The sequence below is a fragment of the Hyla sarda genome, chromosome 4 (assembly GCF_029499605.1).
Source record: "Hyla sarda isolate aHylSar1 chromosome 4, aHylSar1.hap1, whole genome shotgun sequence".
NCBI lineage: Eukaryota > Metazoa > Chordata > Amphibia > Anura > Hylidae > Hyla > Hyla sarda.
The window spans coordinates 237097281-237109914 of NC_079192.1; the positions used below are offsets into that span (position 1 = coordinate 237097281).

The 12634-nt window shown below is 45.4% G+C and overlaps 1 protein-coding gene and 1 long non-coding RNA gene across 6 annotated transcripts in view; one reads left to right on the top strand and one right to left on the bottom strand.

Annotated features, from left to right (window-relative positions):
* The window catches only part of LOC130369064 (uncharacterized), a 70286-nt gene extending 58673 nt beyond the window's left edge, over positions 1-11613 (bottom strand). The window contains exon 1 of the long non-coding RNA XR_008892656.1: positions 11477-11613. This is a non-coding gene — a long non-coding RNA (uncharacterized LOC130369064). The remainder of the gene's footprint in view (positions 1-11476) is intronic.
* The window catches only part of POT1 (protection of telomeres 1), a 210110-nt gene that overhangs the window by 10812 nt on the left and 186664 nt on the right, over positions 1-12634 (top strand). For 4 of the 5 annotated variants that reach the window (XR_008892655.1, XM_056573772.1, XM_056573768.1 and 1 more), the window contains exons 1-2: positions 11619-11732; positions 11817-11931. The exons of the other annotated variant lie outside the window; for it this stretch is intronic. Coding sequence is in view for 3 of the 4 variants with exons in the window: in XM_056573772.1 (XP_056429747.1) it covers positions 11727-11732; positions 11817-11931 (121 nt within the window). In the remaining variant the exon portion in view is untranslated. Of the gene's footprint in view, positions 1-11618; positions 11733-11816; positions 11932-12634 lie in introns of those variants that run through there. 5 annotated transcript variants of the gene reach the window in all.

Here is a 12634-nt window from a genome sequence, read left to right on the forward strand (position 1 = left end):
TGGGGGGACATTCTGGGGGTTCAATACAGGAATCTCGTCCCTCATATACTCTAAACTTGTAAGTGTACCCGGAGGTACTCTCACAAAGTTTGTAGAGTTTCACGCCATACCGCGCCCGCTTCGAGGGAATATACTGGTAGATCAGTCTCCCTTTAAAACTGATGAGAGACTCATCTACAGAGAGGTCCCTGAGCGGTACGTAGGCCTCCAAAAATTTGGCCCCAAAGTGAACAATGACCAGCCTAAGGCTGGGTCCACACTACGTTTTGTCCCATACGGGAGCGCATACGGCAGGAGGGAGCTAAAACCTCGCGCTCCCGTATGTGACCGTATGCGCTCCCGTATGCCATTCACTTCAATGAGCCGACCGGAGTGAAACGTTCGGTCCGGTCGGCTCATTTTTGTGCCGTATGCGCTTTTACAACCGGACCTAAAACCGTGGTCAACCATGGTTTTAGGTCCGGTTGTAAAAGCGCATACGGCGCAAAAATGAGCCGACCGGACCGAACGTTTCACTCCGGTCGGCTCATTGAAGTGAATGGCATACGGGAGCGCATACGGTCACATACGGGAGCGCGAGGTTTTAGCTCCCTCCTGCCGTATGCGCTCCCGTATGGGACAAAACCTAGTGTGAACCCACCCTTACTTTGTAAAGCCGGTCATGGGCGGGATCACCTCGGGGCAGACATGCAGGCATTTCCGAATCGCCTCAAACCGCTTCCATGTCATCGCCGTACTGTAAAAGGAATCTGGGTGGTGGGCAATGAACTGCTGGGCATACAAGTTCGTTTGCTCCACCATGTGATTGACCAGGCTGTCACTGAAAAAAAACTTTAAAAAGTCCAGATCAGTGAATCCAGCATGGTCAATCCGGATTCCTGAGTCACCAACAAACTCAGGAATCCGTGGCTGATAACCCTCTGGGGGGCTCCAGACAGGGTCATCGGAAGGGGGCTCTGGTGCACTTGTCTGGGGGGGCCGGACTCCTATTACGAGTGGCATTGCCACTCGTACTAGTGTCGGCCACTGGGTCACTCTCATGGGAGGTGCGTGGCCTCACCTGGCGGCGTCTCCACCGCCGTGCAGGGGGCTCATCATCACTACTAGATGATGAGGAGGGTGAGGAAGAACACAAAAAAGTAGGATCTTCCTCGTCCTCACTGGCAGATTCGGAGTCAGAGGCTAAAAAAGCGTAAGCCTACGCTGCCGAAAATGCCCGGTGAGCAATCACCTTTTTTCCATGGTGGCGAGGGAGGGGCGGTGGCGGGGGGAGGGGTGTGTGTGCATGTGGTGCTTGGTGTATCACAGTATATAACGGTGTGGGATTATGAAAAAAATAAAAAAAATAAAAAGGGGTGGCAAGCTCCCTGAACCCCTAATAGGACCCGGGGTAAGGGATCAGACCCTAATAGGACCCTGGGGGACCCATTAGGGGGTCAGGGGGGGAATTTTTTGTAACTTTTTTTAACCCTTTTTATCTGGGAAAAACAAATAGCTGTGGCCCAAAAAAAAGGGATGGCGCACGCAGCTCCCTGAACCCCTAATAGGGCCCGGGGTCAGGGACCAAGCCCTAATAGGACCCTTGGGGCCCTTAATATGGGGTCAGGGGGGGTACCTTTTTTTTTTTTTAACTTTATTATACTTTATTACACCTACCTGTCCCTGCAAGCCTCTGTCCCTATTCTAACGGCTACTGAGGGGGCTCCAGAGCTCCGAGGGGGGATCAACTGTCCTCTTCCTGCTGCTGCACCTGCTGACTGAACACAGAGAGCGGGTACACCGGCGGGAAGGACCGTTAACCCCTCCTCTGCCGCTCTGCTATTGGCTGGACGATCGCCAGCCAATAGCAGCATTGCTGGGGCGGTGACAGTATTGTCACCGCTCCCCAGCAACGGCAGGTGATTGGCGGTGTATTGTACACCACTGATCACCTTGTATTTGCGGGTCATCGGGTCACAAGTGACCCGTATGACCCGAATCACCGAAGATCGCTTGCGTGATTTCGCAAGCGATCTCTGGCGATCGCCGACATGCGGGGTTCCATGCCATTCCGATCTCCGCCCGGTGAGCGGCAGAGACCGGAAAACGCCACGTACTCATACGTCATGGGTCCTTAAAGTCCAGGGTGCGGAGACAGACGCATACTTCATGTGTCCTTAAGGGGTTAAAGAGTACTTGTCACCAAACTAAACTTTTAATATATTGTTCCTTATGCAATTATAAGACACTTTGATATTTACTTGCTATTAAAATTCTCAAACTTTATATGTTTTTATTGTGACTGAAAAAACGGCCGCAATTCAAACAGTCAGTTTGCTCTCCTCCTGGCCTGGCAGGAGACCAAACTCAGGAAGTGCGTGCAGGGCATTACGAGGCACAGCTCTTGCAGGCTTCAGTGATGTTGCGCCTCCTGGGGAATGCCCACTTTCTCCTGCTGGGAGCTCACACAATGTGAGCAAGGAGAAAGGTAAGATGCACAAAGCCTAGAAAAAAAATCTTTAACCTGTTGGGGACGGAGGGTGTATGGATACGCCCTCGCGTCTCTGTACGCCCTCTGCATTTCCGATCACCGCCGCTTGCCGGGCGATCGGGATGACTGCTGATATCTATCAGCATGTATCCCATGGCAATGCCTAGGGGGGTCCTGGGACCCCCCCCCCCATGTCGGCGATCGCCACAAATTGAGACCGGCCAATTGAGACCGGCGATTAGCGGCGATCGGATAACTGGTGACCCGATTGCCCGGAAAATAAGAATGATCAGAGACAGCTCCAACCATTCTAAAGCATAGAAGCGAGGTGGCAGTGTTGCCACCTCCTCCTATCCCCTGCCATTGGTCGGTCAGTACGACCACTAATGGCAGTAGGGGGCGAGTTAATTTCCCCCGCTCTGCCCACCGATCGAAGTCCGAGCAGAGCAGGGGGGAACACAAGTGGCGAGGTGGGGAGCATGTCAGGCTCACCCGGACCAGCGGCGGCAGAGACATCGATCAGCAGCGGCAGGCATCGGCAGCAGGAGGAGTGCGGCCAGAAAGTGCGGTGTGGAGGAGGCTGCAGTGAAGATGGCGGTAAGTGATCTTCACTGTGGCCTTCTAAAAGATGCAAAACTACAACTCCCAGCATGCCCAGACAGCCAAAGGCCAACATCTGAAGGGCCACAGTTTGGAGACCACTGTGTAGTGGTCTCTAAACTGTGATCCTCCAGATGTTGCAAAACTACAAACTACAACTTTCAGCATGCACTGACTGGGCATGCTGGGAGTTATAGTTTTGCAACATCTGAAGTGGCACAGTTTGGAGACCACTATACGTTGGTCTCCAAACTGTAGCCCTCCAGATGTTGCAAAACTACAATTCCCAGCATGCCCAGACAGTCAGGGATACTGGGCGTGTAGTTCTGCAATATCTGGCCCTTCAGATGTTGCAGAACTACAACTCCCAGCATGCCTGGACAGTCTGGGCATGCTTGGAGCTGTAGTTTTGCAACATCTGGAGGGGTACAGTTTGGAGACCACCGTATAGTGGTCTCCAAACTGTGCCACTTCAGATGTTGCAAAACTACAACTCCAAGCATGCCCAGACTGTCCAGGCATGCTGGGAGTTGTAGTTCTGCAACATCTGAAGGGCCAGATATTGCAGAACTATACGACCAGCATCCCTGACTATCTGGGCATGCTGGGAATTGTACTTTTGCAACAGCTGTAGGCACACTGGTTGGGAAACACTGAGCTAGAGTCTGTTTCCTAACTCAGTGATTCCAACCCGTGTGCCCCCAGCTGTTGGAAAACTACAACTCCCAGAATGCACTGACAGACTGTACATGCTGGGAGTTGTAGTTTTGCACCAGCTGGAGGTACACAGGTTGGAATCACTGAGCTAGAGTCTATTTCTTAACTCCGTGTTTTCCAATAGTGTGCCTACAGCTGTTGCAAAACTACAACTCCCAGCATGTACGGTCTGTCAGTGCATTCTGGGAGTTGTAGTTTTGCCACAGCTGAAGGTTTGGGCCCCCCCTCCCATATGAATGTACAGGGTACATTCACACGGGCGGGTTTACAGTGGGTTTCTTTCTACAAGTTTGAGCTGCGGCAAATTTTCAGGGGGGGGGTCCTGCTCAAACTTCCAGCGCAAAACTCACTGTTGAACCCCCGCCCGTGTGAATGTACCCTAAAAAACCCTACATTACCAAATAATAAAAAGTAAAACACTACATATACACCCCCTTACATGTCCGTCCCCCCCCCAATAAAAATGAAAAAACGTCTCATACGGCAGTGTTTCCTAAACGGAGCCTCCAGCTGTTGCAAAACAACAACTCCCAGTACTGCCGAGCAGCCATAGACTGGCCTGGCAGGCTGAGAGTCTTACAACAGCTGGAGGCACCCAGATTGGGAAACACTGCTGTAGGGTTTTGGTGGTGAAAAGCCCCATCCTTGTATCCGGGTCCGCCCCTATTGCAAATTCCTCATTTAGGCCTCAAATGAGCATGGCGCTCTCTCACTTCAGAGCCCCTGTCGTATTTCAAGGCAACAGTTTAGGGCCACATTTGGGGTATTTCAGTACTCAGGAGAAATTGCGTTACAAATTTTGGGGGGATTTTTCTCCTTTTTACCCCTTATGAAAAGGTAAAGTTGGGGGCTACACCAGCATGTTAATGTAAAAATAAAATAAAATTAAAATGTTTAAACTAACATGCTGGTGTTGCCCCATACTTTTCATTTTCACAAGAGGTAAAAGGGAAAAAAAAATGACCCCCAAAAATTCTAACGCAATTTCTTCTGAGTACGGAAATACCCCATATGTGGACGTAAAATGCTCTGCGGATGAACTACATGGCTCAGGAGTGAGGGAGCGCCATGTACATTTGAGGCATAAATTGGTGATATGCACAGGGGTGGCTGATAGTTACAGCGGTTATGACATGAACGCAAAAAAAAAAAAAAAACACCCACATGTGACCCCATTTTGGAAACTACATCCCTCACGGAACGTGACAAGGGGTATAGGGAGCCCTAACACCCCACAGGTCTTTGACAAATTGGACAAGTTGGACATGAAAATTTAAATTTATTTTTTTTCCCGCTGAAATGCTGGTGTTAACCCAAATTTTTCATTTTCACAAGGGGTAATAGGAAAAAAGCCCCCCAAAATGTGTAACACCATTTTTTCTGAGTAAGAACATATCCCATATGTGGATGTAAAGTGCTCTGCGGGCGAACTACAATGCTCAGAAGAGAAGGGGCGCCATTTGGCTTTTTGAGAGAGAATTAGGCTGGAATTGAAGGCTATGTGTGTTTACAAAGCCCCCATGGTGCCAGAACAGTGGATGCCCCCCACATGTGACCCCATTTTGGAAACTACACCCCTCACGGAATGTAAAAAGGGGTGCCATGAACATTTACACCCCACAGGTGTCTGACAGATTTTTTTGAACAGACGTCCGTAAAAATTAAAAATTTTATTTTTCATTTGCACAGCCCACTGTTCCAAAGATCTGTCAAATGCCAGTGGGGTATAAATGCTCACTGCACCCCTTATCAAATTCTGTGAAGGGTGTAGTTTCCAAAATGGGGTCACATGTGGGGGGTCCGCTGTGCTGGCACCACGGGGGGCTTTGTAAACACACATGGCCCCTGACTTCCATTCCAACCAAATTCTCTCTCCAAAAGCCCAATGGCGCTCCTTCTCTTCTGAGCATTGTAGTTTGCCCGCAGAGCACTTTACATCCATATATGGGGTATTTCCATACTCAGAAGAAATAGGGTTAAAAACTTTTGGGGGCTTTTTCTCATATTACCCCTTGTGATAATGAAAAATTTGGGGTAACAACAGCATTTTATTGAAAATTTTTTTTTTTTTTTTTTACTTCCCAATTTTACAAAAGTTTGTCAATCACCTGTGGGGTGTTAAGGCTCACTGTACCCTTTGTTAGGTTCCTTAAGGGGTGTAGTTTCCAAAATAGTATGCCATGTGTTTTTTTTTTTTTTTTTACAGTTCTGCCATCATGGTGGCTTCCTAAACGCAACATGCCCCCCAAAAACAATTTCAGTAAAATTCGCTCTCTAAAAGCCCAATGTCGCTCCTTCCCTTCTGAGCCCTCTAGTGCACCCGCAGATCATTTTACATCCACATATGAGGTATTTCCTTACTCGAGAGAAATGGGGTTACAAATTTTGTGGGGCATTTTCTCCTATTACTCCTTGTGAAAATGAAAAGTTTGGGGTAACACCAGCATTTTAGTGTTAAAAATAAAATTTTTCATTTTCACATCCCACTTTAACGAAAGTTTGTCAATCACCTGTGGGGTGTTAAGGCTCACTATACCCCTTGTTACGTTACTTGAGGGGTGAAGTTTCCAAAATTGTATGCCATATGTTTTTTTTACTGTTCTGGCATCATGGGGGCTTCCTAAATGGGACATGTCCCCCAAAAACCATTTCAGCAAAATTCGCTCTCCAAAATGCCATTGTTGCTCCTTCCCTTCTGAGCCCTCTAGTGCACCCACAGAGCACTTTACATCCACATATGAGGTATTTCCTTACTCGAGAGAAAATGAATTACAAGTTTTGGGGGACCTTTTTACCTTTCACCCCTTGTAAAAATGAAAAAAAATGGGGCTACAATAACTTTGTGTACAAAATGGAGATTTTTATTTTTCTTTATTTAAGGGTCAACAAACTTTTTGAATGTCATTTTGAATACTTTGAGGGGTGTAGTTTTCATAATGGGGTCCACGATAAGGGATTTCCAACATAAAGACCCTCAAATTCATTCTAAACTTAACTGGTCCCTGAAAATTGCTGCTATACTTTGAAGCCCTCTGATGTCTTCAAAAAGAAAAAACATGTCAACTTTATTATGCAAACATAAAGTTAACATATTGTATATGTGAATCAATATATAATTTATTTGGAATATCCCTTTTCCTTACAACCAGAGAGCTTCAAAGTTAGAAAACTGCTAAATTTTCTAATTTTTCCGGAAATTTTGGAATTTTTCACTAAGAAATTATGCAAGTATCGACAAAAATTTACCACTAACATAAAGTAGAATATGTCACGAAAAAACAATCTCGGAATAAAATTAATAAGTAAAAGCATCCCAGAGTTATTAATGCTTAAAGTGATAGTGGTCAGATTTGCAAAAAATGCTCCTGTCCTTAGGGTTATAATGGGCTCCGTCCCCAAGGGGTTAAGGGCAGAAGGGTTGTTAGGGAATATAATCTGAGTTAGTTTAGAAAATATGGTTTGATGAAAGGTACTCTTTAAATTGTATAATCCTCCCAGTACACTGCCCCATCATGATAAACCACCCCCTGCCTTAATTTTTATTACTTGTTAGTTTTCTACCTTGATATTGCCCTGTATTTTCTGCTCAGTCTCAGTCAGATTCACAGAGTGGAAAGGGGCGTAACATCATCTGAAGCCATACAGAGGAGAACTTCCTCCCTCATTCTGCTACACACAGCCCAGAGCAGTTCAGTATAAGATGAGCTATGATTGGCTAAGGCTGCACTCCAGACTGCATTTCCTTATTTTGGACTTCTGCCTGGCCAGCAGGAGTCCAAAGTCTGTGCAAGAGATGGGGGAAATGTGCTCTGGACAAGTAGGGAGATGTTTAATGGCAGTTTGGTCACTTGGTCAAAAAAATGGAGGCTCTTAGCGCACTTTTTGATCAAAACGTGTCCCCCCATCCACCACGCGGAGGTGGCCTCATTTCGGATGGGACCCTAACACACATTCTGAGCCTTACACTCATAACACTCACCTCTGCTGGGCATATAGCCTCTGACTGGGTGACATGCTGGATCCATTATCAATTTAAAATACCTCCTGTGGAAAAGGGGAGGAGTGCAAGGCTACAGAGGGTGCCATTCCCCCTAAGTTGCAAAAAAACAAAAAGAAAAATAGCCAGCACAACTACCTAATACACGGGTGCACGCTGCTTTACACAGTTGTTTACACATGTTGTTTTAATGGGAAAAGGGGGGTGATTCAAACTTTTATTAGGAAGGGGTTAAATGATCTTTATCACTTTTTTTTGCAGTGTTATAGCTCCCATAGGGGGCTATAACACTGTACACACTAATCTTTTACATTGATCTTTGTTATCCCATAGGATAACAGGCACTGAGCAGTCATTTGGCGATCGGACACCAGGAGGCAGGTAGGGGGACCCTCCTCGTGTCCTACATTTGTTCGGGACGCCGCGATTTCACCACGGCGGTCCCGAACAGCCCACTGAGCTAGCTGGGAGCAGTTTAGTTTCACTTTAGATGCGGCAATCAACTTTGACCGCCGCGTCAAAGGGTTAATAGCATGCAACACCACGATCATTGCCGTGCGCTATTAGCCACAGGTGCCGGCTGTTCTTAAGTCCCGGGCCCAACCCGCTATAGAAAGGAAGCGGACTCAGGGTGTACAGGTACGCCCTGTGTCCTTAAGGGTTTAAAGCACAACGGTCATGGATATTATACCCCCCCCCCCAGACTAATACCATGATAGTATAAATGATGACACTTGTAACGCAGCTATACTTTTGGCTGCTCTTTATCACACTTTATCAGCAGGAAAATAGTTTTATCGTGCGGGCGGGTCAGCAACAGTTGGATAGGCGTGGCCGGGGATCGTAATGCCCCACCTCCGCCATGCCTATCCCCTGTAAGTGAGCGCTGGGACCACTGTGTGATTGACACACAGGTCCCCACCCCCGATGTTCATGATGTGCGGTCCGGCGTGACTCCACTGAGCCTATACATATTATGTGCACCTTTATGATATACAGTGCCTGTACTCCTCTTCTCCTGGTGCCGGAGACGTGCTGCTTCTGCTTTCACTAGAGGCAGAGAGCTCGCTCCCTGCCTCTAGCACTGCACAGGCGCACTGAGCTGGTGGCAGACAACGGGAGTGAGCGCTCTCTCTCTCTGCCTCTCGTGAAAGAAGAAGCAGCGCATCTCCGGCACTAGGAGAAGAAAGAAGAGGATACGGGAACTGTATTTCATATATCATAAAGGTGCACATAATGGCCCTTATTTACTTAGAGCGGAGTGAAGGTTTCTTTATGGGTTTTAATTCCCTACAATTTATTTTCCACGGTATTTACTAAGGTTTCCGTATATTTTCCACTTTTCCCTACAGTTTGCTTTTTTTACACATGCTCTGATCTGTCTGGTTTTCCTCAGCTCAAATCCACCACATTAATGTGGAAACCTTAGTAAATATGTTTGGTTTTTGTGAAAACGTCAGGAACACGCCCCTTTTCAGAGACCACGCCCCTTAGTCAGGGTTTTTTCAATTCTGGCGTACAATCTGGCGCAGACAGAATTTCGGGCGAAATGCGACAGAATCTGGCGCACAACCCGACAAAACATGTAAATGAGGGCCAATATGTATAGGCTCAGTAGAGTCACGCCGGCCCACACATCAAGGACATCAGGGGTGGGGACCTGTGTGTCAGTCACACAGTGGTCCCAGCACTCACTTACAGGGGACAGGCGTGGCGGAGACGGAGCATTACGATCCCCGGCCACGCCTATCCGACAGTTGCTGACCGCACAATAAAACTATTTTCCTGCTGATAAAGTGCGATAAACAGCAGCCAAAAGTACAGCTGCATTACAAGTGTCATCATCTATACTATCATGGTATTAGCCTGGGGGGTATAATATCCATGACAGTTGCGCTTTAAGTACCAGGACGCAAGGGAATACCTTAAAAACACTGCTTCCCTTTACAGTATATGCTGGCATCCTCATTTCTGCAGGGTGCAGACATATACGCCTACCGGTGGCCAAAATATAATGCGATCATACCCTTAGTGAACTAAAAAAAAACTTATTGCCTCACAAATTTGCACAATTCTATTTATTTATTTTTTCAATTTTGCCATACAAATATTTTTCTGACTTTATAACTCATTATTAGGGACATTTATCAATGTTTGCTTATGTATCCTTTTTTTTTAGTAATTTTTTCTTTCCTTTTTTTTGCTTATGTGTGACTTATTTATCACCTGGTTTCAGCCTGTTGATAAATTTTCTTTCACGTAAACAATTTCTTCTTTTTTATTTGGTAGTAGCTTTTTCTGCTCCATGTTTGAGCTGGAGTAAATTTAGTCAATTTTTAACCCTGTTGCAACTTTTTTTTGCGCAGTTGCGACTGTCGCAGTTAATAAATACCTGACTACCCGTAGTCCATTTTAAAATTACTTTGTAGTTAAGTTTTTGAAAACTTGCTTTTCTCGCTTTCCAGTCAAAATGTCGCACGTAAAATCGCGTAGTTGCAGGGGTGAAATTTTTGCGACATTTTTAGTAAAGAAAAATTAACTAAATCGCTTGATAAATGCCTGTCTATATGATTTACTGAGGGTCAGTAAAATATACAACTTGTCCCACAAAAAATTAGAAACTAGAGATGAGCGAACTTACAGTAAATTCGATTCGTCACAAACTTCTCGGCTCGGCAGTTGATGACTTATCCTGCATAAATTAGTTCAGCTTTCCGGTGCTCCGGTGGGCTGGAAAAGGTGGATACATTCCTAGTAAAGAGTCTCCTAGGACTGTATCCAATTTTTCCAGCCCACGGGAGCACTTGAAAGCTGAACTAATTTATGCAGGATAAGTCATCAACTGCTGAGCCGAGAAGTTTGTGACGAATCGAATTTACTGTAAGTTCGCTCATCTCTATTAGAAACTTTACAGGTCTTAGAAAGTGGGGAGGAAGAAATCATAAGCCAAAAATCAGGACAATTCTGGGAGTGCTGGGAAGGGATTAAAGGGGGTTGTATCTTGGTAAATAAAACCTCTGTTGTGGACGGATCAAAATATTACTAAGGGTGGGTTCACACCACGTTTTTGCAATACAGTTTTGCATCAGGTTTTTGATAAAAAAAACAAAAAACGGATTCCTCAAAACCTGACTAAACTATTAAAATGTGTGTACACATTTTTATCTGTATATGGTTAAAAACCGTATACGGTCTGAAAAATTATGTCTGGTTGCATCCATCTTTTAAGAAAAACCATATACGTTTTTAACTTTTCACTCCATTTTGAATAAAGTTTTACTCGTTTGATTGAAATTCCAAGAAAAAAAACTGAGCAAAGCCAAAAACCGTATGGTGAAAACCGCATGGAACCGTACGCACATACGGTTCCCATTGACTCCCATGGTTTAAAAAAACGTATACGGTTTAATACAGTTTTTCACCCGGACCAAAAACCATGATAGACCACGGTTTTCTGTCCGGAAAAAAGAAAAAAAAAACCGTATGGAGACAACAGTATACATTATGGTGCATACGGTTTTGAATGGGAAGTCTATGGGCACGGTTTTCTGTACAGTTTCATACGTTTTTTTTATGAAACTGTATAGTAAAATCGTGGTGTGAACACACCCTAAGATACCGAATACAGTATCAGATAATGGGCTCAGTACATAGCAGTTCATACAAAACTTCATTTTATTTTATTCTTTTACCTGTACGTTAAACACAAACAGTGTGAACCCAGCCTGAAGATAAGTTTACGTCATATAAATGGCATAACTGGCAAAAGCACAAAAGGTACCTCACATTCCCACCACACACAAGAACCTATACAACATTTCCCGCGCACCCAAAGCTAGCAGAGAACGCTCCGCCCATCGTGTTACCGTCCGGTCACGTGAGGGAAGCGCGCGCCTTGGCGTGTCAGACGTTCACGTGTCCGTGTTGTGGTGCCCGGAGAGGATGAGTGTAGGTGTCTGTCCCCTACACTATTACGGACCTTTGTAATAACACTGATCGGGGTTACATGATGTCATTGTGTTCATGTTCTAGGCTCCCGCACACAAGTACGTGTACACGCCATTAGACCAGCTGAAGGAGGGCACGCTAGCCAACGTGTTTGGCGCTGTGACGTTTTTTAAACTTCCGTATCGTAGTAAAGGGACAGGTATGTACCGCTACCACAACATTATAGAAGAGTAAAGACTAAGCCCCACCCACAAACACTCACCTCACACCGCCAGTTTCTGCAGGAGAGTGTATAGTGGTCACTTCTTTATATAGCTTATTAACCCCCTCAGTTCGTGCCTCAGGTTTTTAGAATACTCTGTTTCCCAACCAGGTTGCCTCCAGCTGCTGCAAAGATTCAGTTCCTAGCCTTCTGGGAGTCATAGTTTTGCAACAGCTGTAGGCACCCTGATTGGGAAACACTGCCCTAATAAAACCCAGTGCATGCCCCTTTATAAGCTTTTTGTCTGTATCTGATGGGTGCCACTCATACCCTTTGTAATTAAAAATAAAAAAAACTCATTTGCATAATTATATATGCGTGACATCACAGGACTTGATATAAAACATACAATACATATGCAGGGAAATTTTTGCCCTCTTCTGACCTCTATAACCTTTTTATTTCTCCGTATATAGGACTGTATGAGGGTAAATTTTTTTTTTGCTGTGATTACTTTTTGATCATTTTGAGAGTTGCAGTTAGTTAATAACTACAAGTCCAAGCATGCCCTAATACAGTCTGTGAGAAAATGCAGTAGAGGAATAAACCGGTTGTAACAGCGCGATCCAAGTGCTTAGTAACAGCAAATTCTTTTATTAGCCAAAAGCATAACGCGTTGCGAGGTCTAGGAGCCTCTTCA